Consider the following 26,489-nt stretch of genomic DNA (forward strand, 5'->3'; position numbering starts at 1 on the left):
CAACATGTAAAATATTATTGATTGGTCAGCCAGTATTATGACCCCACTCTGGAGCAGATGGCAGCGAGCTTAGACCCAAGGGTGCGATAGAGCTAATAGTTTACCCTTGGTCAAGGTTAACCTCTACATCTCTCCACACTCACTCTCACACACACACACACACACACACACACACACACACACACACACACACACACACACACACACACTGATAATTACTCCCAAAGTGTCCCGTATTGACCTAAAATGCAGTGGGTGCAGAATCTACCGTGGCTAGTGGAAGACCATACAATTTGTATAGAAATACATGAGAAGGAAAATTTTGAAGGTGAGAGGCAAAATTATATTAAGAAATTCTGGACAGATTCATATGTATTACATATTACATATATGTATTACATATTATTGTAAGTCGCTTTGGATAAAAGCGTCTGCTAAATGACTGTAATGTAATGTAATGTAATTGTGAGCTTATTACAGGCGTTGAGCAATAGAGATTTTGCTCAACGCATCTTAAGGTTTGAAGGGGAAGCAAAGAAAGGGTGAAAATAAAGAAAGAAAGACAGAGCAAAGAAGAAAAATGTTGCAGCATCAAGCCATGAGTGGTTGTTTAGGGTTATATGCAATGGGATCCAGACAGCAAATTGATTATGATGCAGTAACACTAATCCGATGTCTGAGCCCCATATCGCTGCTGTAGACAGAGCATCCCCATAGGACAACAATCCTGCACCCACTCGCATCTTTCCCGGACTTCCACATCAATAGGATCCCCTGCCTCTTCCCAAGGCGCCTTAACATAGGTACTCCATGCCTGCCAAGATTTGTCCTCCTCTGAATATAAATCTTGCTTTACTCCCCTCAGCCCAACCTTCTCGCTGCTGCCTCTAATGTGATACATTGCAAATTTTGCTTGCCTTGCTCGGCTTAAGCCCCCCCCTCCCTTCCCTTGCAACCCATGTCCCTGACTTTCCCCTTTTACACATGGGTGTTGTCTTGTGTGCATGTGTACATTATGTCTATGTGTTTGTCTCTTTATTTATATGTATGTATATGGATTTGTATGCATAAATGTGCCTACTCAGGAAATCCGAACATCATCATCTGGATCTAATCGAGCTGTTCTCATTTTTGTGTGTGTACATGCGTGTAGTAATGTGCCCAAAGGTGTGAACATTTAGGTTATGTTAGTTACTCATGCCCTATTAAAACATTTAGTTTGTCTGTTATGTAAATTTAATTAGAAGAGTTATGATTAAATGTTGCACTTAAACTCATGATGAAAATTATTTTCAGTCTACACTTACATACTGTCTTTCTGAAGGCAATTAATTTGCTTCAGCATTTTGCAGTCTGAGCCATCATTGATCATAAAGCGGTGGTACATCAGGAGTCACCATGTCACTGATTAAAAGAGGAGGGAAAATTGTCTCCGACTGTCTTCACACACACATAAACACACACACACACACACACAAATTAGGGCTGGTGAGGAAAGGTTTATTTCTGCACTTTTTTGGTGTCTCCTGGGATATTGTGCATAAGAGAGAAATAGAAGCAAAGACAGTGAGACAGTTAACCAGACAAAAAGAGAAGCACTCTAAAGAAATCCGCTTGTTATACTTAAACGAACTGTTCCGTTGGGACTTCCGAATATTTATTTTTTGAATAGATATATAGAAGGTTTTCTCTGTCTTTTGGCTTAAACGACTTAAGAGAATTTAGTGCATAATATCCGGAAGTTTAGCCACCGAGAATGAGTCATTGGGACACTCCGCTAAGGATTCTGGTGTTTTTCATCCTTTTCTGTATATTTCATAGTGGTAACAACCAATTATGCTTCAAAGTCAATTAATGATTTGGATTCTGATTTACCAAGTCAGCCAATACAGATCACCTCAAACCTTTTAAGCAACATAAATGTGTATTTGTGTTATTTGCGTAGTTGCTAAATATGCACTTCTGCCAAGGTGACTAGGTAGAAATCTGCATTAATATGAAATTGCTCATTGTCATGACCCTTTGAAATAATCCATAGTTTGGTTGTTGGGCGTCATAATTGTAATTGTAAACACAAACAAATTAATGCTTGCTCTAACACAAATGTTGGCATATCAGCCTGTTGAACATTGCTTAATTTGGACAAAGCTTTCTGTCGTGACAGCTGCATTTTTTGAACTATAGCTCTGAATGCTCCTTCAGTACCACAGGAACAGTTAAACCCCGACTCTGATTTTTGCCGGATGTTTTGGCTTTTTCCCTGCCACTACTGGGAAATTCAAACATGCTTTTAAAACAACATTGGTAAAGCTAAAACTCCACCAATAAAAGCAGTTAAGTATTCTTTGGAAGCACTATCATCTTGAAGTTAGGTCTTGTCAGGGATGCAACTGGCTGTTTTCTTTCCGTCCCACGGGAAGCCTTCCCTTGTGTTTTCGTTATGTGTCATTCTGAGCATATACAGATAAGCAATGAAAATGGGAAGCCTTAAAGAAAAGATGTTTCCTGAAAAACTGAATAAAACTGTTCAACACTTTTCATTTCTTCCCAGCAGTTCAGTCATGTTATGATTTATTTTGTAGTCAGACATATCTCAAAGAATTGAATGAACACTCATCTGAAATACTAAATCCTTACTTGATGTGACTTTCTCCATCTGTTCCACAAGCTCTTCTGGCACCCATTAGTACTCTGTCTGGTCTATACCTTTTCTGAAGATAATTTTATTTGTATTGTTGTAAGAAAGTTCTTTATGCCAGGCAATCTGTGTTTTAACAAAAAGGTTTATAAAAATATAATTTTGATACATATACAGATAAATGGTACAGCTTTTTGAAATACCAAGAAGGTATTTAAATAAAATAGATTAATCGTATGCAGTGCAGGAATAAAGTCCTGGATTAATGACACATGGGAATGAAATGATGAATAGAGTGGAGTGCATGAGGATTGTAAGGGGCACATCTTTTTGGCACCCGGTTCCCTCTTGATTTTCTTTTTGAAAATCTGCCTTTTTATCTGCATCAGGTTTATTTGATTTGCAGAGAGAAAATATTTAAACAGCCGAAATAAGAGCTACATGTCTGTGAAACCCCAGAGCTTACTGTATAAAAACATGTCACCCAGGAGGAAGAAAAAGAAAATGATGCAAAGGAATAGGGGAGAATCATTAAAAATCATCAAAATACATGCATATCAAATGAAGGGAAACGAATAGGCATAAATAAGTGTGATGCAAGGAATGTGAGAGCTTTGTTTGACAGTAACTGTATTTGATCTCCTAGACAAAAGAAACAAAGAAACGGCATGAACCTCAACAGTGTCAACTGATTGCGTGGTTTGTTTCTAAGTTTAAATCCGCCTCATGATCAGTAAATCTATAAGAAAAATAATCGGAACCAAGAAAAGGTAAAGCTTTGCGGCATGTGGCGAGTTTGCTTAGCAAGAGTGATGGAGGTCTTCTGAGCATATAAATCACACAGTTTAATCACACTAAAATGGTAAAGCCTGCGGGGAAGCATAGCACTTCTAATTACAATGCGAGGTCCCCCCATTCATTGCTCCAATCAATCACTCACTACATGCTGTATCTCAGGAGCTCCTGCTTCACTCCCTTTATCATGCATGCATGGCATAGAACACACACACACACACACACACACACACACACACACACACACACACACACACACACACACACACACACACACACACAGCTGGAAAGTGGGCAGACTCTGTCCCTTTATTTCATTCCTTATTCTTCTCACTTTCCAGATTATCTCTAACATTAGCACTAACGTATTCATTCATTTACATCTATACATGACTAATGTGCTCTCCACTTTCTTCACTCGGTAATTCAGTTTTGAACACCCTCTCTGACGGACATAGTTCTAAACATTTTATACTTAATGTCTATATTGCCCGTTTAGAAGTTTTCTCCAGTCCCTCGTTGTTTTCTGCCATCATTGCATGCCTGCTGACAGAGGAGATCAATGGGGCAAATTGCTCGCTCTGTCTCCCTGAGTGACGGCTGTAGAGCACCCTCAATCATGGTGTGCGTTCACATGAACACACAAGCTAAAGGAAAAAGGGGCTGACGGGGAAGCAAGACGGGCACTTTGGGACACATCTTAACTGTCAGTCTGAGCTGCCTGCTCTCTGCTGGGTCAAATAGATGGGTTGAGTGAAGCAGGGGGGGTGTCAGGGGAGCATGGCCAGAGGACGAGGGACAGAGCCCAGAGATAAGGGAATGGAGGGAGAGAGCTGCATTTCCTCTAATGAAAAATGTACATTGCCTCCTACAAAAGGAGCCACTACAGGCCCTCCTGCCTTCATCCCATTCTGTTTGTGTGTGCGTGTGTGTGTGCGTGCATGCGTGTGTCAAAATGCCCTCATTTAATAATTTAAAATATTGCAGCCAGATGCATCTGCTGTATCTGCTGTGTGTGTGTGTGTGTGTGTGTGTGTGTGTGTGTGTGTGTGTGTGTGTGTGTGTGTGTGTGTGTGTGTGTGTGTGTGTGTGTGTGTGTGTGTGTGTGTGTGTGTGTGTGTGTGTGTGTGAGAGACTCAGCTGCTTGTTATGACTGTACTAAAACTGCTTCATTAATATGTTCTCTCTCTCGCTCACTCTCTCTCTCTCTCTCTCTCTCTCTCTCTTGGCCATCACCATTCCACAGGAGTGGATTTGAGGTCCCAAATGAATGCAAAGCACACACAAACCAAATACAGACATGCATTTTGATGACAAGAGACTATAAGCATGCATAATTCATGCCACATGCACAAGTTCCTCCAGTCTTTTAAATGTCATTTTTTTGTGTTTGCATGTGCATTTATGTGTGTGTGGGCGCTCGAATGTGTTTGTTGATGGATACTGCTGGCACTAGCGTGACACATCAAAGTATTCGGAAACGCAGATAACAGGGTGTGTGCACATCTGTTGAAGGGAATACATAAGAGAAATAATAAACCTGTGTGTGTGTGTCTTGTGATGACTAATGACTAGTTATTTGTTTCTACTCAAACTGAGTAGTAATGACTAGTTATTTGTTTCTACTCAAACTGAGTAGAAATACAAATGATGTAATTCACACTGTAGCAACCCCCATCTATCTTAGTTTTGCATGTGAGAGCCAAAAAGATTCCATCCAGGTTAATATGATGGTTCAAAGAGCAAGTTTGGAAACGGAAGATGTCTAATTGAATATCTTGTTAAAGTGGCAAGTATGACTCATGACTATATAACCGCATGTCAAAACGCAAATGAGATCAGACAGTTGGGGATGATTTTTTTGCGAAACATGAAAGGTATGAATGTATTTTCAAACAGAAATGGCTTCTTTTGATATTGGATTTGACTGACACCTAATAAGTTTGATGTACTTCAGGATTTTGAATTTCAAAAGAGATGTAGTGGCACTGCTACTGGCTTTTTTGTTGTTGTTCATTCCCTACAGTATCGGTCCGTGAGAGCCAGTGACACAGTATATAGAGCTTTGATCAGAGCTTTAAGAGTGCTTCTCATTATTGATCTACTGTGTAGATAGATATGAAAGCTCTGGTGAGTGCTGTATGTCCTGTGTGTAATCCCAGAGAGCAAATAGTCGGCGGCAAGTGTCTGTGATGCATCCGAGGCTATAGTGCGGCAGAATCGGATTACTGCTGTGTTTGTGTTGATGCTTTGAGTCGGTTGCGCCTATGATTAATGGATTGCTAATCCTTGTGTGTAAAATACATCTCTCGCCCACGTTTCCTTGCCTTCCCACGGCTGTTGTTGTTGTTGTTGTTGTTGTTGTGGTACGTGTGCAAAGTTGTGCTTCAGTGTCAGCATAGCAACCCTATATCTTGAGAAAAGGAATGATCGTCTGTTTTATTCTGCTGTCGTTGTAAAGCTGATAAGACAGATGGATTTAACAATATAACAAGGAGCACCACAGGACTCTTTAAATATTCATATTTGATGAACTTTGACTCAAAGTATGAAAAAAGGCTCAGTTTAACACAAAGTAATGGGTTGAGAACCTTTGTGGTCTATATTTTACATATCAGGCTGATGCTCTTATCCAGAGGGACTTTGCGCGAGTTGAAATAGAATACATTTGTATGTTAACATACTTTCAGCTAGAATATTAAAGATACACAAGGAACAAATGCTATAGAAGATAGTGTTACAAACAATTTTAAATTGAGAAATCAGTTTGAAATGAAAGTAACTTAAGTGCAGGTATGGTGCTAGCAGGCTGAGATGAGAAGAGCAGAAGGTGTAGCCTGTAGAGATGTATTTCAGCTCCACCAAGAAAGATGTGGGGTGACTGCTGAGGAGGAAATGGGGGGGGGAACGGCAGAGGTGGAAACAGCAAAACTACAGTAAGCTTTCCGGGTAGGTTAGTGCTACAGAAGGGAAAAGCATGAAAAATGAAAGAGAGTCTGACATATAATATTTCAGAAAGCTCCAGTGCACAGACAGCAACAATAGGATAGTCTCTGATGGTAAACTTCACAAGGCTTCCTGCTATGAGCCTTTTAAATCTTCCAGCGGCCCATTTTTTTGATATATCGGTTTCAAAAAATACCCCTCCTGATAACCTTGTGCTATCTAATATGTAGCCCAGTGTTGAACACCTTACTGAGTCACTGAGACTGAGAAACCTTGTTTTTTTCCCCCCAGGTCTTGCATTAATTTACTGTCTCTGTGACTGTAAATTGAGGCGGAACATGTCAGATTTATGTCACATCGTAAAATGTGTTGATGTGTTATTATCTACTTCATTATTTATGAATACAGAACAGTGTTTCTCTGTGCTGCACTCCTTTTCTCCCAGCCTACTTGTTCATTATTTTTTTCCCTGCACCTGCTCATTGAATTACCTCCCCAGAATTTCCTTCTCAAGCTGTCCCATCTAATAATCACATTGTCATAGATTCTTCTGCAGTTTGTGTGTTTTCTGTTCAGAGGAAGCAGTGAGGATTCCGAATTAGAAAAAAAACTAAAAAAAACATCCAAATGTGTTAATTAAAGCTGACTTTCTTCCTCTGAAAACAGACTTTCTGGTGTGTGTGTGTGTGTGTGTGTGTGTGTGTGTGTGTGTGTGTGTGTGTGTGTGTGTGTGTGTGTGTGTGTGTGTGTGTGTGTGTGTGTGGTGTGTGTGTGTGTGTGTGTGTGAGATGTGTGCGGTTGTCGGTTGGTCCAATTATTCGAAAAGAACAAAGCGAAAGAGACAAAAAAAGAAAGTGAGAGTAAAGTGATCGAGGGAGTGCAATGATGAAGAGAGTTGGCAGATGGCAGATACCGAATGGCTACATTGAAGGTGCAGATGTTGGGATTTTCTCTTTTATATATCTCAATCACATGTCAAAGCACATCTGGCGAGATACAGCTCTGCTGTAGCGTTAATGAAATGACCTTCTAGCTCCAATTCTTTGATTCATGAGCAGTATTTTTTAGAGCTGCAGTCACAAGCCATGTCTAAAGATTTTTTGCTCTTTGACTGTAAAACATGATATATCATGTAAAACCGGAGCATCACACAATTGTAAAATGAAAGACATTTTAAATGCTTGAATTTTGATTAGATATTAAATCAAAGTAAGTTCAACACTGAGAGTCTACAGACATGCTAGCGTCTCTGTGAGGCTGTGCTGAGCTAAATGCTAAAATCACAATGCTAACATGCTCACAATGACAATACATGTTCAACATTTTAATAGAGCATGTAAGCGTGCTAACATTGCCATATCTGGAGCCACACCACTAGCATGACTAAAAATATAGCATGACTAGCACTAATGGTGTTTGTTTGTTTTCGGACAGTCACGGACAGGATACTTTGGAAAAGGTTATACGATCTGAACATTTATCAGCTGGACCGTAATGATCAGCAAATGTCAATGTTGTTAATCAGAATATCCACCAATGGGTAAGGCAATGGGTAGGTGCTTGTGAGTTTTTTTTCCATTTGGAAATAACATTATTTGTCTTGGTTAAAGCTGATGACATACTGTACAGGAAGTGAACTAGGCAATTAGGGCCCCCTCATCTCCTGTCTTGTATCTTGTCAGGAAATTATACCCATTTACAAACAGGAAAATAAGATTCTCTGGAAACTCTAAGCATATTCTCTCTCTCTCTCTCTCTCTCTCTCTCTCTCTCTCTCTCTCTCTCTCTCTCTCAATAATTCAATTGAATATGCTTTATGAGTATGAATGTTACAAGGACAATATTGCCAAAGTGTCAAATAATAATGAGATTACAAAGAACAAGAACAAGGTACAATTCATAAAATCAAGAAATTGCTTGCTCCCTCGCTCACACACACACACACACACACACACACACACACACACACACACACACACACACACACACACACACACACACACACACACACACACACAGGCACTTCCGCTCTCTGTGTTTTAACCACAAGACAGGTTGTCATACTTTATATGTAGAAACTTTGCCTTCCACCCTATCATGCATGCAATGTTCAAGCACACAAACAAGTAAAAGCACTCAGAAGATATCACACTGTGCATAGACATTCAGTATTCATTTTAGAAACACACACAAACACGACACACACTTGCAGCACGGTAAGGGTAATTAGCGGAAAGATGGAAAGAACAAGGCAACTGTCTCACCACATAGACAGGGTGATGCTTTAATACACAGATCTCTTCCTAACACTGTCTCACCGACTATGTACCCTTAACCACACACACACACACACACACACACACACACACACACACACACACACACACACACACACACACAGACACACAGCCTTCAGGTGGTGTTACCGGTTTGATTTCAGCTTGGTGGAGATGTAGGAAGACGATAGTGGCAGGCTAAACCGAGGGGGCAATGAATCCAGTGCCTTATCAAACCTCTGGCCCTAGGTATGAACTGTCAACACAGGAACACACACACACACACACACACACACACACACACACACACACACACACACACACACACACACACACACACACATACGATTGGCAAACATCTCCCTTCCACAGTTGGACACAGCAACAACGTCACAGCACGTGGCTAAGGCCTGAGTCTGGCGGTTGTCTGGGCTCTCTTCTCTCTGCCAGTCCACAGTCTGTCCCTCTGCTCAGTTATTCTCCCAGTGAAGGGGAAAGGGGGAGTGAGCAAAGGCTGACATGTTTAATTCAGCAGCTCCACGACAAGCCCTGTCACCATGTAGATATATAGGATTGGCGAGAGAGGAATGACGAGATGGTTGAGCTTTAACTACCTCGAGATTCTAATGGGAGATTTAGCATGCACTTTACAAAATCACCTTAATCCAGCGTTGCTCTGTGAGGGGGGGATGTGAATGGAAAATTAATTGCTTTTTTTCTGCACGTCTGAGGTTCTCTTGAACCAGACAATTGCTGACTGGTTGTTGCTTTTTATCATTAAATATCCTTGCTTTTGATTTTTGTCTGCATAAGGATAGACATGTGAATGTTTTAAAAATAAATGATGCCTTGTATTCACCTTTGATAACAGATAAAGATCCAATTCCCAAGGCTTGGCATTGATGAAGAAATGAAATGCGATAGAGGCATGTCACCTTCAGGAGAAGGCCGACTTTTATGACTGATGTTTTACAGGATGCATTAGTGCACATAAAAACTTTATTAGTCAGGCAGCACTGGGGAGCTGTCAAACCCCATGACTGTATTGTTACAATGCTGAGCTGCATCTAACTATGCTGCTTATACAGAAACAAAACAAATTTTTTTTTACAGATTAATAAAGCCCAAACCAGTCTCAGTTTTCTGCAGTGCCGCCTGTAAAGTCCGGCGCTTATACATTTTACATAAAAGCATAAAATTAGCTTTTAAAGCTTTTCTGTAAAACAGATTTTGTATAATCTTTTCGTTTGTTGCCAGAGGAAGATCTTTGTGCTGCACCCTAAAGGAAGTCCTTTATTCCACAGGGAGTTTAACATTCTGCAGAGGAAAAAGCGGGGAGGGGTGGGTGAGGCATATGAGACTTTTATCAGCCGAGATGAGAGTTGTGACAGTCTGGAGCCCAAGTTTTCTAGGCTGTCTGTCTGGGTGTCCTTCACACTGAAGGCTTGGAAATGGGGCCTGGATTCAGGGTGGCAAACTTTTCATGTGACAGAAGGCTTTGCCTAATAGCCAGCCTGTTCTCCAACTCTGTCTGTTATTCTCTGTCTCATAGACACACTCTCATTTTCTCTCTCCTCCTCTTCTCTGGCCATATGTGTCTCTGACATCTCTCCATCTCTAATAGAGGAGAGTACAGACAGAGGCGGTGTCAGTTTCATTGCCTCAAGTGTGGCGTAAACAAGCTTTTAATTTTAAGATCTCTCCAGAGCAATCCAGATTCCGAAACAGCCGGTCTGGGCACCTGGGCAGTTCCCTGATTAAGGTGGCGCCGGCATTCTGCTGTCGGAGACGGGGGTAGATTCAAAGAGGCAACAGGGGGCAGCTCTGCCAGCCTGCCAAGTGTGTGGGCTCTGCTGTGGCCAGGCAGTCTTCATAATGGCTGTCTGGCCGTGGGACAAAGCCAGCCTCAGTGGTCACATGACTGACTGTGGGGATCAGAAGAACTCCCCCTCAGTAACCCTGGATCAATGGGGCCAGAGGAGACAACAAAGGGCAGAAGGGGGTAATGCATTTTTGGCATGGGCAAATGAAGGGAAAAAACAATTGAGACGTAGAAACAGGGCATAATGAAGGACAGAGAATGGACAATGAAACAAAATGACACCTTGAATTCACAAAAGAGGAATATAGGGAAATAAATATTTAATAAAAGTCTGAGTGGGGACAGCATAGGTGCTCACTATGCTTTACCTATAAGCTGATGCTGTGTGCTTTTCGAAGGACAGATAAAGGTTTATCTCTCCAATGTGTTTTTCTCTCCCTTTCTCACTCTTGTGGGCTTGAGATTCAAACTTCAAAGGGGTATTAGATACTAGAGAAATTTCAATTTAAGCCAAAGACATAGTCTGCATTTAAAGTTGGTATGTTTTTAAAAACAAGCAGAAAAAGGACGTTTTGCTCGGCTTGGCAAGTATGAGATATCCCCAGACCTGGGACCCGTATAATGAAGCAATATCAGCCTGGCTTGTGCTTGAGATATGGGGGTTCAGTAGGCCTAATATTAGTGGTCTTAGATAACTGGTCTGACAAACCAGGTTATCAGCTTTGATCAGAGAGGATTTTCTGATCCAGCAAAGGTCATTTACACGAGAGGAACATATAAAGACTGGAATTTAATAGGATATAAGATAACTCTGCATGGGGAAATGGTCATTACAACAGTAGAAAAATAAGAAGAAAGAAGAATTTAAAAGCAGGCAATAGGGGTTATTTCTCAAAGGCACTCGGGTGTTTGAGAAAGAAAAGTTCTGCTTTTGTGTTTCATGGACATTATAACCAAGGAGAAGAATTAAACTGCAGTAGCATCCATGTGAGGCTGAAATGCTCTTTACACCCCAGAAAACATAATGGGTCTGCCCTATTATTAGATTCTTACCACTAAAATGAACAAAATAAAAATGTTGTCCTTAGAGTGGCGCCAAAGGAAAGGCCATGTTGCTACCTATGCTCAGGGTGTATCCCCTGACGATCATGAAAGTGTTTTGCAAGACTTTATATTGGGGTATTTCACATTATTTTGGGCCTGAAGGTCATGCAGAAGGAAATATCACTAATGTAAACCACTCATGAGATTTTGTGTTATCTTGTTTAGGTGTGGAAGTCACAACTTAGTCTTGCTTTAATACTTGCATGACATGTTGGCAACAATGATAATATCACAATAAAGATCATATATTACATATTGTAAGACAATTGGCTACAGTTGATACAGAGTTTATGTAAACGTAGAGGAAAAGGTAGTGAGTTGTCGGACACTATTTACTTTTTATTTCTGTGTTACAGTATTGTACAGACAGCTGAACTGAACAGCTGAACGTAGTCTTTCTTCATGTAGCTATACTTACATCCTGTAAGAATGGTGACTCCATTGATATGTGTGACATAGATAACCATGGCTGAATGTACAGTAGTAGCTGCTCTAACATTAGTGATTGGCATCTGGCCAGATGTGCATCTTGCGATTCTGTGTTTTAATAATGCACTTCACTAATTTACTAATTTGTAGGTTTTAGCTTCGGTATTCTATGTTACACTTGAAAGGGATGGCAGCCACTCAAGAAATAAGATTTTTATTTCTCCTTTGCAAATTGGTTTCAGTTTTTTGTTTAGGTCCATTCTACTTATTAAACCATCAGTTAAGCTTTGAGCACTGTTGTACCTTTCTTGCCCTTTGGCAACCAGCATATTGTCCAAGCTTTTAACAAACTGCATCCTATTACATCTGTAGTCTTTAAACTGTGCTTAGTTTGATATCCAAGAGTAACATTTACTTTATTTCACCAAAGCAGGCAATGGTTGTAGACCACAGTGAGCCATTTATCCTGCAACACCTTGGGTTTCTTTATGGGTCTGGGTCTGACTGGGTTTAAAAAATGAATAGCTGCATGTTTGTGAGCATGTCGCATGAATAATACCAGGAAATGACACAGTATATCCTCATAAAATGAAACCCCTTGTTAGCAGACTACATCCAACATGTCTGTCCTCTCTGCCGTCTCTCTTTGTTATACAGTGGGGAACCATTAAGGTGATTCTATTACCTTCTCCTTGCTCTCCTCTAAGGGATCTTCTTAACATCATTCATTGCCATTTAATTTGCGACCAACAGTATAATGGCTCTGGAAATGGACGGCACAGTCCTGTCCCCACACAGGGGTGTGCTATTAAGAATAATTGTTGATTGTCAGAATGCATCTCAGCGAAAGCGGGGGGTTTAAAGGGAGTATGGTCCACACGCAGTCATAAAGAAAGTGACCACAGGGATGCAAATCGTCTTGTCCAGGTCAGTTTTAATTTCATTCATACTAATGAGCACTTCTATTTTTGTGGGCTACATGGATGGGATTGCTGCAGTTCTCCTCCATTAATTCCTCAATCGCCCCCTTTGGCCAGGGGAAATTGCAAAATCTCTAAATGAGCCGATGTAAGATTGAGTCTTTACAGTGGTTTAATGCTCTTATTTGAATGGCTCTGCATTAATTCCTCTGTATTATTAACGACAGTTAATAGTTGTGACAAAGTGAGTAGGAAATTAGTTCATGGGGGGATAACGGTATTTGTCCAACTCCTCACACCGGCTGCAGCGTAGACGAACCTGTGTGATTAATCTGATTGGTTGAGCATCAGCACAGTATTTTATTCTGCCTCACTGACCTTTTCCGCCTCGCTGTCCGCAGTCTGTGTGCAGCAGAAATCATCCTGGGCATAAAACATGCACCATCTAGTTAGTTGGCTGCACGCAATCCTCGGTTGAAGTCGAATGCACCGCACTTTCTGATGCACATTTCAAAATAATGGCATGCATGAACATGAGTTTGAATGCGGTCTACTTGAGGCGATGCATCTGGTGGACGATAAAATGGATTTATCGTTGCCTTTCCCGTTTTTGCCCTGATGAATATGCTGCGCCGCACACAAAGGGTCATATTAAAGCGCCCCTAGCGCTCTGTCCCCTCTACCGTGAGGCATTGTCTGTTGCTGTGCCTTGTCTCTTCACTTCCTCTGTGAACTGATTAAGTCTTTGGAACAGCATGGAAACACCACAGGGTGTTGCATTGTTTTTCAGTGGAAAGACAATTCCACTGAACAGTATGAATAGACCAGTGACTCTGAAAGAGGCAGACTGTCACTGTTTGTAGCGTTTATTCAGTCGGCTCAGAACGTGCGTCATACGATGGTAGGCTCTGTCTTTGGTCTATTTCACTCTTTTCAACACATCTTGAGGCAATAAGATGAAGTCAATAATTATATCCATGTAAATGCAGGTGTAAATACTTCATTTGTGCATATTTGAACAGTTCCATCCCAAATTAAAATGAAATAACAAAAAGACTTGCTTCATAACTGATAAGATGAAACACTTTTCCCGGCTTGGTCAGGTTGTCATTTTCGATATTAAATTATAGCAGTATTTCTTTTTCAGTGTATGCAGTTTGCCGTGGTCAGTGTGGATATAGATGGTTATATTTCCTGGGGGAAAGAATCTCCTCAGCCCAATGAATCACCATGTAAACAAAGCCAATACTGCTACGACCGTGGCTCAACAGGGGTTGCTGCATAGATGCGGGCTATAAAGAAATTCTAAGGATTTATCATTAAAATGCCCGAGGAGTTTTGACACCCATGTAGATTATAGTCCCATCTCATGGAGGAAGAACAGTGCTGTGGTTGTTTTCTTTGTCTCAAGGCAAATTGCTAACATTATGAGTCCCTACTGTGTGTGTATCCGGTTTGCACAGAATGTGGGTGTGTGAATTACTGCATCTGAAAACATTAGACATGGCTAGAATTTTTGCTTAAGGAGGAAAGTTTCCGACAGCCTTCTTGATAAATCTGAGCAAACCAAAACTGTTATTGTGTTTTTTGGGGTGTTTTTTTTATGGCAAGCAAAAAAGTTAATACAAAAACAGTTTCATGTTTTGTGAGCAGCGTCCTCCATCCAGCCTCCTACAGCATGTCACCTGTTTGTGACCCTGACTGTCGCATAATCCATTTGAAAGGCATATTTCCGCCTCTCAGTATATTCCTGTGCATCAGTTAATCATCCTGTGTGTCGGTGAGTCATACAATCCAAGCTGTGAACCATCCCTTCTGCGATCCACCCCCAACACCTGCAGAGCTGGCACCACCTGTGCCAATGTAGCAACCAATCGCCACGGAGTCTTAATAGAGTCCTCACTCCTCAATAACTGCTGTCACACTCGCTGAGGTTGTCTCTTTCTGCCATACAGAAACTCTGTTACCAGAGGAAGATGGTTTTATTATACAGAAGTTTTAGAATATGAATAAACCAGAACTGCACGTCATTATTAGACAAAAAAATTGAAAAACAAGTCCCTACTAACATTTTACATAATAAACAAGCATATTATAGAAGTGACTTGAAACATTTTGATCAACTCTCTAACCTGATTTATTCAGGCGTGTTATTCCAAAGTATCAAAGCACTGATGGCAGATCATAGTTACTTTTAGTCTGCAGTCTACTTTGTAAAAATCAGACACTCCTCATCTTAAGATCACAGTTTGTGCAACTCATATGTAGTCAAAAGGTCTGTGACCCAGTCATGCTTTGAAAGTAATCACTTACATTTTAAAATAGTCCATACTAAAAATAGCAGGTATAGGAAGCGACAGAAGATTCAGGGCAATGTGCTTTCTCTTTTTTTTTTTTCATTTCTTTTTTTCAGCAGTAAAAAACCTGAGCAGCTGCTTTTTGAAAGGGCTGCAGTGATGCTTGATAAATGTTCCCCAGTAGAGAATAAAGAGTCACTGCAGTCTAAACAAGACAAGATGCCATTGTGAATGACGCTTGCAGTGTTTTGTTAGCCAAGGACGCTTTTATTCTTTGTAATGGTACAAAGCTTGGATAAACGTGAATTATGAGGTAAGGAGCCAGGGTCAGTGCTGTTTAGAAAAGCCATACTGTCAAAAGCTGCAATTAGAATGTCCTGAAGTATAGCCATTTAGCTGTAAAACATTTTGAAATACCCTTTTTACGGTAAATGAAAATGATAGAAAGCATCAAATAAGGTAATGTGTTATCCATACACTGTATATGTCCATGCATATAACAGTGAAAACTGGGGAATGGATCTAGCACAAACTTCTGGGGTAGAGCAGGAGGAAACTTTGTGCATCACAGCCAAGAGTCTCCAACACTTTAAGTCCTGTCTTTAAGATGATATTAAAACCAGTAAAGCTCTACAGGAGACAAAGACCCAGCAAATGTTGCGCCTGGAAGAATTAAAAGCAATGTAGAGTGGTCGCGTACATCTAAAAACCATTGTTTGGCAGGTGCTGGAACAAAACAACACCTCAATTAAAATATAAATAAAGGTACGCACACTGTAACTCCCAATTTATTATCACATTCACATGTGATGATTAAAGCTAATGGTCTTCCTCAGACTCGGTGATTAGTTATTGTTTTTTTGAAGAATTACAATTAAATTTGTATTGTGTCAGCTGCTAAATTAGCTACATTTGTATCACTTGAGGCAGAGTTTCAGCACCACACATACTTATTAACCCCAACTGTAATGTCTAAAATAAGCAATTTGTTTTTATAAAAGTGATTAACTGAAAAAGGCTTCTCTTACTTGAAATAAGTTTCTTTTATAGAGGATTCAATTATCAGTAACGAACAAAAGCTCTTTTGTTTGGCTTTATGTGCAAACATATTCACAAAGGAAATTGGTTTGTAATTTGATGCCTTTTTTATACAGTGCAATATACAGAGTCGCAGTAGCTGGTGACAGCCCTACAATGTCTCCTTTGTGAAGTAGCTACACATCATTTCAGGAGATGAAAGTTCACAAACTTGGACCTCACATAATTACAAGACTGTTGGTGATTGTGTCCCGGGCAGCGCTTTCATCATGCTCTTTGTATTTGAGCCCCTTATCTGAATATGGCCTGAGTTATCTGAGACAATGGCGCTTTATTAGAAAGTCCTGAAAAATGTATAAGGTATGGCTCCCACACATGAGCATCATCTCTCTCTTTTTCTTGTCTCAGCAACAAGCTGTCATCTCCTGCCAACACTCTGGCTCCCCGCTCCCTTCGTACTCTGATCTCTACCGTCATGGAAGCTCTGTTAAATTTCCTTTTTCTTCCTAAAGTCTTACCCCACCTCTCCGTGTCCCCCCCTTTGCCCCCTGTGGTTTTCCCATCACATTTCCTCTCATTAGGGTACCTCCGTATCTCAAATCCTAGCTGGCAGGATCGTCGCAATGTAAAGTGTTGGGAAGATCACAGGGCTGCTCTTAATGAAAGGTGTGTGCATGGGCTATATCTAAATTACACACCCCTAGTCCGGGCTGTCAGATGAAAGAGCATAAATCCATAGAGAGAGAGAGAAGGGGAAGTTGGCAGACAAGATTGCAGATGTAAACCTTTCCCGGACAATGGCCAGTTAGATCCAGCAGAGCATTAGTGCAGAAAAGGTAAAGTACTCATAACAGCAGTATGTCTTTTCTTCTTTTTTTTTTTTGCATTAGATTGCCAACTATAGCTGTTTTTTATCTTCACTCTCCCTTTCTCATGTCATTAATGCTCCTTTTTCTCCCTCTTTTACTCCTTTTTATTTGATCTATTTTTCCATATCACAGTCATCTCATGTCCCAAAGCTGTGTAAAGTGTTAAATCATCCTGCAGAAGCAACAGGATTTACTTCATTAGGTAGTGGCAGAGTGCACTGCTTCACTGAAGAGTAAGGGTAAGAGTCCGTCCTCTCAGGCTTTATCAGTACCATTAAGGATCCTCTCTCATTAGACTAAACCTCATAGGTCTCCAGGGCTTGATAAATGTGCCCTGTCGTCTTATGTGAGGAAGTGAGCTTAGATATCATCACCTCTGTTTGGAAAAGCAAATGGTAATAGTTACCTTCAACTGGGGACGAACGCCACCAGCACGATGTACACAGCTTTATTCCCACTCAGGCTCTTTGCTTAATCAAGAAGAACCTCACTCTCTTCGCAGAAACCCACTGTTTGCTCTTCAGCTCCTCCCTTTTCCTCCCTCTCTCCATCCTTTTAAACGCACACACACACACACACACACCTCAAACCCATTCAGCATATCCAAGCTACTGCAGTATGATTATTCATATGGCAATGAGGCTGGATCAAGCTGGCTAGGCTGCCACGGCGTGATGGGAGTGTTTCCGGATGATGACTTAGGAGTCCTGCAGCTTCTCTGCCAAGAGCAGGGAATTCAAACTTAATCAGAACAAGGACCTCCTCCCCCCCCCCCCCCATCTCCCAGAGAGCTGAACGGGGTCGAGGCCAAAACAGGAATAGAGTGAGAGAGACAAAGAGGCAAAGTCTACGCAGCATCCTGCACGCTCTCGCCCTCTGTTTTCCTCAGAGGTAGCCTGAGGTTTTCTCCCATGAGTGATGGGTTCATTTTTAGGGCTATTGAGTGAAACTTTTTCAGTCTCACTCTGAAAGGGGACATTAGGAAGTTTAGCTTTGTTCTAATCAGTCCTATCTAAAGTCTTATCTCTCTCAAACACACTCTCTCACACACACACACACACACACACACACACACACACACACACACACACGCACACATAGTCTTCCAAATTTCCACACACCAAGGCTAATGTCCATCCATGAACCAGAAGTTGCAGCCAGGATGTGCCTCTGAAGCCCAGACAGAGAGCTCTGCAGCATCCCAGCCCCTCAGCTCACCCCTGTCCAAAGGACATGGTCACACCAAGGGGAGGAGGCAATGATCGGCCCTGATCAATAATACATCGACTGCATTAAAGCGTATGAATAAGTCATGGGCGGAAAGAACCCAGTCGTCTCTCTCTCTCTCTCTCTCTCTCTCTCACTCACTCACACACACACGCACACGCATACGCACACACACACACAACGCATGGTGATGGTGATCTTCTACTTAGGCCAGGGAAGATGAACAGACAGAAAAAGAGAACAAAGCAAGGCCTTTAACTTGTAGGGAATTTATCACCCACCCACTGACATTTGGTTGCATGTTGGAGCTCCACTCTGTCTTTTACCACCAACAACCCCAATTGCTGCCTCCCTCTTTCTCCCCCCTCTCTCTCTCTATCTCTTTCTCTCACTCCCTCTCTCGCTCTATTTATTTCTCTCTCTCTTACTCTCTTTTTCTCTCCCTCTCCCCTCCCTCTCTCTCTCTCTCTCTCTCCTGATGGCCTTTTTTCCTGCGGGTGGAATAAATAAGTTATTATATCCATGTGTCCTAAGGCTTAGCAAGGACCTTTTGAATATAAATAGTTCCATTTGCCTCCATAGTGGAGGCCTCACTTTGTAACATATAAAAATATTTGTAATTACTTTTTTCATTATTTATTTTTTTATTTTTTTTTTTACTAAGAGCAGGAGGCTGACTGTTTTTGGTTGACTGGAGATACAGGAGGAAATTGCCTTACACAAATAAGTCTACCAACGTTTTGCCCCAAACACCATGCCAGACAGGAGGGAGCAGTGAGAGAGCGGGCGGGGCTTAGCTCAATGCAGACTTTTATGTGTTGTGCTAACAGCAGAGTCTGAACAGCCTGTGTGATGCTGGAGACAATTTGAATACTGAGTAAAAAATGAGTGTGTTACAGAAAGTACAAGTGGTAACTGTGCTAAGAATTTGAATGGGAGCAGCACCTTTGAATAATTAATGCCTCGGATGTATAGAGATGGTATAACTATACACCAGTTAATCCTATTTTGGCAGTCAGTAAGTTGGCACTTGATGCCAAGGTTCATTTGTATGTGTGTTTGTGTGTGTGTGTGTGTGTGTGTGTGTGTGTGTGTGTGTGTGTGTGTGTGTGTGTGTGTGTGTGTGTGTGTGTGTGTGTGTTTGTGTGTGTGTGTCAGTATGCAAATTGTTGCTGCTTTGTTGTAACCTGAAAGTGTTGTCTATAACTTCACCACCAGGCATTTTTGGAGTACATCCATTTAGTTTTGAAGGGTCAACAGTTCATCAACATGTTTTACGACTGCTTATAGCCGTACATGCGCGTGCTAGCGTGATTTTATTTTTTTGTGTGCACGTATCAGGGGCTGCTCTTTGATGAGACGCCTTGTTGTGAGTTTGTGTTGATGCGCTCCTCGAGGAGGTGCAGGAAGGGAAAGGAAGCAGCTCTTTGTTTTTGCCAACAGAAGTATGTCAGACAGGAATACTCGGGGAGCAGCACTCTGAAAGATACCGCAGCCTATTAACCCACGTGAAGATTTTTTTCTCAAATATTGTGCTGCACACAGCATGGGCTGGAAAAAACGGAGGCGAAACAGAACAGTGATGAGAAGTGAGTTGGAGAAGCAGAGATGGAAGGAGAACAGCTTTATGTAAAAAAAAAAATATCCTCAACAAAACATCCACTGGTTCTTTCACATATTGCATTACAAACAGTATGTTTAATGTTTGCTTCGGTAAAAGAGGTTAAAGCCTGCATGGTACGATTTAGTCTTAGTGAAGTCAAACAACACTGACCTTGACAGGCAGTCCTTTATCTCATTTAATGCCAATTATTTATAATAAGATTAGAACTACTTTTGACTGGTGACTAGATTCATTTCCATCACTACGTCTGGACACTGCACATTAAACTTAAACTGAAAAAACATTTCACACACACATACATTGAGTATACTGTACAGCCAACTGTTTCGCATCATGACTTGCTGTCTCATCTTCTTCCTGCTGTGACAAGTAGTCTAGGTGTTCGCATGTTTTGTCAATGCTCACTGTGCGGATGGATTGATTAAGGTTCACTGCTTGTGTTGTGTAACCATTTCTGTGAGAGTTGATATTGCTTGCCATATAAACAAGCTGTTGCTTTACCGGTCGTGAAGTGCAGAGCATCTGCACTGCGGATACACATTGGTTAGCTGCTCAACTGACAGTGAAAAAACGGTTAACCTAATTTTGTAACAGTGATGTCAGTTCCTAAAATTGAACTGTCCAGTTGTATTGATTCCAAACCAAAAAATGTGCGCAGTCAGTCAAGCTGCCATAACAGTTCACTTTAAATTCCAGGTTTTGCCCCTTTAAAAAAATTAGTATGACATCACAGATTTGAACGGAATAATGTTTGTTGATTCTTGCTGCGACAGATGACCGTAAATTCCCAAATATAAATGCAAAGCAAGCTGTCCAAGGTCATGGGAAGTGATTGTTTTAAAAGAAACATTTGAGTGGTGAAATTAGATGACATAGCTCTAAAGTGAATTGAATTTCATTGACTTAAACAGCATCCCCATAAGGTATGTGTGTGTTTACAAAAGCATGCTGACACAGTGTTTTGAAAATGGATGGCTTAGACGTATGAGGCAAAAATCATAATAAGAATGATGGAGGGTGGGTGGAATGAGAGAAGTTACAGAGGAGAGTTGCGTCTCAGGAAGAACCAGAGCTCCATCACCCTTACGACATTGTCCAATTAAAGCATATGATTAGTGTAGACCGTCTCCAGTGAAATTGAATCTATCAGCCAGGCTCGGATTGCTACAGGTCCCTGCAATTTAGCTACCACTTTGTCTCTGTCACCGCAGAGCTGCTAATATAAAACCGACAGAATGGATGATTTCTACTTAAGGCGTAACTTGATTGAAGCTGATTGCATTTCACAAAGGTTTATTATATTTCCATAATATGTGTATGCTGAGAGGGTGTGTGTTTGTGAAAGAGAGAAGAAGAGTTTGAGGACTTACAGTCATCTAAAGGACCTTTCCCACTAGACAAAAAAACACACTAACATCCATGAACGTGTGGCTTTGTCTTTAATTGGAAAGGATTCACTTTGCATTCATTGCGAGGACAAATGACTCTATAGTAGTCACAGGTCTTCTGCAGCTCTGATTCACAGTGATGGAAACATGAACATGCTAATTTTCAGCCCTGACACGCGTTACAAATATTATAATTTATTAACATACTAAACATACAATTAATATACTCTCCTCAAAGCCATCAGACTCAAGTCTGTGATTTATACTCTCTGGTCATTGTAAAACACACTTAAAACATGACAGTAACAAAGTCAAACTCATCAAAACATTCTTTGGTGGTCTTTCCTCAACAATCAAAAACTCTGATTTGAGAATATGAACGACAAAACCACATATACACACTTATTATTCGGTTGGAAATCGGTATAATTTGTCTTTGTTCTGTTTTTGCTCTTATTTTGTTCCAGGCTACCAGAGCCGAGGGCACACCCCATGGACCTGCGGGACTTTGACGACAATGATTCTGGACCATCCATGGACCACGCCCCCTGATACCAGCAGACCAGACTCCTGCTACAAATCACCCGCCCTTCAATGTCTGCTTCAGCCAGCCATCAGCTGAGCTGTCAGGCTGGCCCTCTCTTTCTCTGTCAGCTGTCTCCTTTCTTACCCCTTTTTCTGGCCCCCCTCCACGGTGCCTGCTGGCAGTGAGCTGACCTTGAAGGGGGTTGATGTGACAAATATGGATGGCCACTTCTTTTTCTGTGCTCCAACTTTTTTAAACTCCTCACTAGCTACTAACTTTCTTCGATTGAAGCACACAAGTTATTCTGCAATCAATTACCATCAGGCTCAATTTCCACAGCCAGTCAGATCCTTGGCTTACTGGTGAGCTTGGCTGACTCAGAGAGGAGCCTGGTTAGGCAGCCAAGCAGAGCATCTGTTAAGCCCGACAGATGTCAGAAATGGGAAATTCTGTAGCACAGTTCGCTTCACACTACATTTATGAACAATATATTTTTGTTTCTGTCATTTTGACAAACATTGATACTCCTTAGATATAAAAAAGGGAACATTTTTCAGATGCCACAATGCCTTACGTCATCGAGAGAATATTACAAAGGTGTTCTTGGTCTTAAGATTTTGATTGTAAAAAAAAAAAAAAAAAAAAAAGAAAAGGTAAGCTAATTGTTTTGCTGAGTTTTGTTTCATAATGTTGTACTTTCCATCATTGCCTTCACCCATCCTTTCCCATCACCCTCTGCCTTACCCGCTGATTCTTTATGCTTGTAGATTTGATCACACTTCCTCGTGTGCTTGTCAGATCTATTATCAGAAGCGGGGGACATTTTGACGCCTATTGATTAGTGAATGTTGCTGAGTCTTTGTTAGGTGAAAATCGAACTATAATTTGACTGTGCAAAACAGCACTCCGGCAGTATCGGCTCTCTATGCACTGTAATGTAAAGGCTCATTACTTCTGGTCAATCTGCAGGGTATGACAGATTGCAATCCAGACGTGCGCACGCAATTTCTACCTTGACCCACTCAGCCATGGCTTTCATTCATGATGTACCGCCGCAAGTCCGTCTGTGTCAGCAGTTTGTTTTTAACGTGATTGATTCTGTTGACTTAAATTCAAAATTGAAAGTGGTGTCACCAATCATATGTCGGATATATTTGACAACAACATGACTTCCCTATGCTGTAGCATTGCACTAAGATGCACTGAGGGTTGTATATGTGTCAACAGCCTATTGAAATATCCCCAAAAGGCTCTGTCTTTATTCTAGTGCAACAACAAACATTTGTCTGACTGTCTGATATTTCCTCTTGTTTTTTATTTGTCTATTTTTGTCTTAAATCTATAAATAAACGGCCAGTTTCTTAAAAGTGGATGTTGACGATGATATTCATATTTTCACTTTAGGTACAATTGCTGCATTATTTTTTTCTCTTGCAAAACACTACAAACACCTGAATACCATCCATCATCCAAGACACTAATATCAAAAAAACCTTGCAGGCATGCGAATATGGATGGAGACAGGAGGATAGATGAAGTGCTTGTAAAGAGGGGATTCGGGAAGGGGAGGACTACTAGTTCTCCTTCATCAAAATGCAAAGCAGGAACCCATCCAGATAGGACAGGGAATAGAAGGTTTGGAAACAAAGGGGGGTTGATTGAGCAGGGGAGCTCTTTGGGGTCTCTGCTTCTCCACAGAGGCATTTAAATGCAGACTGGTTTCAATCCTACGGAGCCAGACGAGCCAGAACCCATTTTCATCAACTCGCAGCCTCAATCAGAAAGCCTTTGTCTCTACGCTGCTCATTTTTCTTTCTCACTTTACTTTTCCTGCCTCCTCAGAACAGCGCTACGTGGCTCACACTTGTTTTCACACCTGCCTTCTACCAGAGCCGCCTCATCAAGCCAAGGATGCTTTTTCAGCATGTGTGATCTCTCCGCATTGAGATATTGACTGTGAGAAAACTCATTTAGCCTGTGGTCATTGCTATCTGGGTGGTAACACATCTGGGTTAGCATTCTCTGGTGAGTTTCCCTTTTACAGAAATAATGGGGCTTAATGATTTACCGCATGAGGCATTGATCCTCAGCGTTCACTAACCAAGCACCAGAGCACTCAAACCCCTTTTAGAGATTTTTTTTTTTTTTCTTTTGTATGTTTTAGTGTTTCTGTGGCTAAATTTATTTAAGCAGGAGATGTAGACAGATACCGGCCCCCGTGCTATCAAAGAGAGGCTGCTTTCAGAGAATAAACATTATGCTGTCATCTGTGTCACCTCCAAAATGGAGTCTGGCATGATCATAGAAATAATAACAAACCTGATGGGGGACAATGTGCCAGTTGTCTGGGGAGGAAATGGAGAGGAGACGATTGTCTGATCTAATTTAGCCAGGGAGACCACAAGGTTCCCTTTTTTCCACACCCAATTACACCTGCTCTTCCAGGTTCACTTGACTGAGCATGTTCACACAGAGGCACAATAAACACAAGCACAGCAGTAAGACCTGCGCTTTCCTGGTGGTCGAAAAAAAAAAAAGACTATTTGTGTATTTGTATTGACATGAATTAATTGCTTCATGGCTTGTGAGATTGGATTAGCTACGTGACATGCTTGCTAGTGGTGATGCAGCTTTGATTGCCGCCTTTAATGGAGCCTATTTCTCTCTGCCATCATTTAAAAGACAGTTGGTGTCTGTGGTTTCGCAGTAATAGAGCAGCTCCACCACCCACCAACCTACCATGACTTCTGTTTATTAGCATGCAAGAGCTGGAAGAGAAATACGAGATGTCTCTAATAGCAGACCACATATTGCCCTGAGATGTAAATATGTGTGTGTGTGAGCGCTGCATGTGTGTACGTTTAAGTATTTGTGAGGATGTGCATTAGCCAGTGAAAAATGACGTTTATTTGCAGAGGCCCACACTTCTTGTACCATTCAAGAGAATGTATTGCTAGTCTCATAGTAAATGCACTTTCTTATTCATCTTCCCCCTTGGCGTCTTTGCTCTCACACACAAAAACAAAAGAAATAGGCATCAGTCAAGAGATGCTAGCCCGGATTTTTACATTTTCCACTGTTTGCTTTTGGTTCAACCACTAACTCAAACAGGGATGACTATTACAACACATGACACCACTAATGGTGTTGTGAAAGATCTTTGAGTTAAACATTTTACTTCCTTATGTGGGTTTCCAATGTGTTTGCCATGAATTTTGTATATAAGATGGGATGTAGAGCGCAAAGAAGTTGACATATTGGAAACTGACGTATGAATAAGATGCACAAACCCCCCCCCAAAAAATGACATCTCTCAATGCACGGAAGTGCTCTCTGCATTTTTGTTTGCATTTCTTCAGCCCAAACTCTCACTCACACCTCAAGCTTGTTTCCATTTCAGTTAATGTCTTCCACAAAGGGCTGAAGCACCTCTGAGAAACGCTAATGGGAAATAAATCAATCTCCTCCCAGTCGTTGTGTTTTTGGCTCACAGGAGATCCAGCCAGCGAGAAGGTGCCACAGATTGTCGACCATTCCAGACTGACTGACAGCAGGCATCTGTCAGACTGGAAGGTACAGACAGCTGTCTGGCAGCCCTAGCTTATGAACAATGACTGGGTTGAGACAAGATAGCCGGGGAATCCATCTTTTTCACCAGACAGCTCCCATCACTCTTACATCCCCGAGTCAGCAAAGACACCTTAGGGCTTCTGTCTCTAATTTCTGTGCAATCGTTACTCGTCTGAGCATCCTACTTGGACAGGTAAAATGAATTGTGGAGTAGGAAGGGAAAGAAGACTGAGGGGATACTGTGATCAAAAAAGCAGCACATGAGCATGCTGGTACCAGGATTTAGAAAATGACGGTTCGAGTTTAGACTTAAACGTGCAATGGGGAGACATAAAACTGGTCACATGTAAGGTGATAAAGATCATGATGGCGTGGATGCAGTGGAAAGGAGCCGGGATGCTCGCTTTCCTCCAGCTGATAATGGAACGTGCCTCTGAATAAAATGAGCATCCTGCCCAGATAACACCTACAGCTGTTCCTTCTGGGAGCTGTAACACATTATACGCTCTCTGTTACAGCTGTGATGAATCATCCCCACACAAAAGGATGAATGTAGAATGTAAAGAAGTGGGAGGCAAAATATAGCCTTTTGCAGGCTCACTCTCCAAAATCTCTGCCCAAAGGTACGTGGAACAGAGAACAATATATGTCTATATTGTAATATCCACAAGGATTATTACATTTCTGTGTTGACACGAATACGTCTGCGTGCGTACGACATCTAAAATATGTTGTGTTAAAATCCTCGAGGTGAGTTTCACGTCACCTCGAGGATTCCTCGAGGTTCCTGTGAACACCTTAACTGTTCACAGGAACCTGTCAGCTTGGCTTGCTCCACTCATGTTTTCCCCTCCATCTCTTCCCCCATCCTTGCTCATGCCTCTCATCATTCATGCTGTGTACACAGTCTGTCCCTTTCTCGTTGCCCAGGCTCCTCCTGAGCTTGTTAATTGCGTTGGTGACACAGGTCTGTGTGTGAAGCAGCAGTAGTAATTGCTCTGGCCTGGTCCGAGGTGAGGA

General features: G+C 41.4%; 1 protein-coding gene across 1 annotated transcript in view; it reads left to right on the top strand.

Annotated features, from left to right (window-relative positions):
• Window positions 1-22,551, top strand: part of trim44 (tripartite motif containing 44) — a 41,497-nt gene extending 18,946 nt beyond the window's left edge. The window contains exon 6 of the mRNA XM_054620188.1: window positions 21,841-22,551. Within this exon, the coding sequence (XP_054476163.1) occupies window positions 21,841-21,925 (85 nt within the window). The 3' untranslated portion in view covers window positions 21,926-22,551. The remainder of the gene's footprint in view (window positions 1-21,840) is intronic.
• Window positions 22,552-26,489: the final 3,938 nt, after the last annotated feature.

The sequence above is a fragment of the Anoplopoma fimbria genome, chromosome 19 (genome assembly GCF_027596085.1).
Source record: "Anoplopoma fimbria isolate UVic2021 breed Golden Eagle Sablefish chromosome 19, Afim_UVic_2022, whole genome shotgun sequence".
Lineage (NCBI taxonomy): Eukaryota > Metazoa > Chordata > Actinopteri > Perciformes > Anoplopomatidae > Anoplopoma > Anoplopoma fimbria.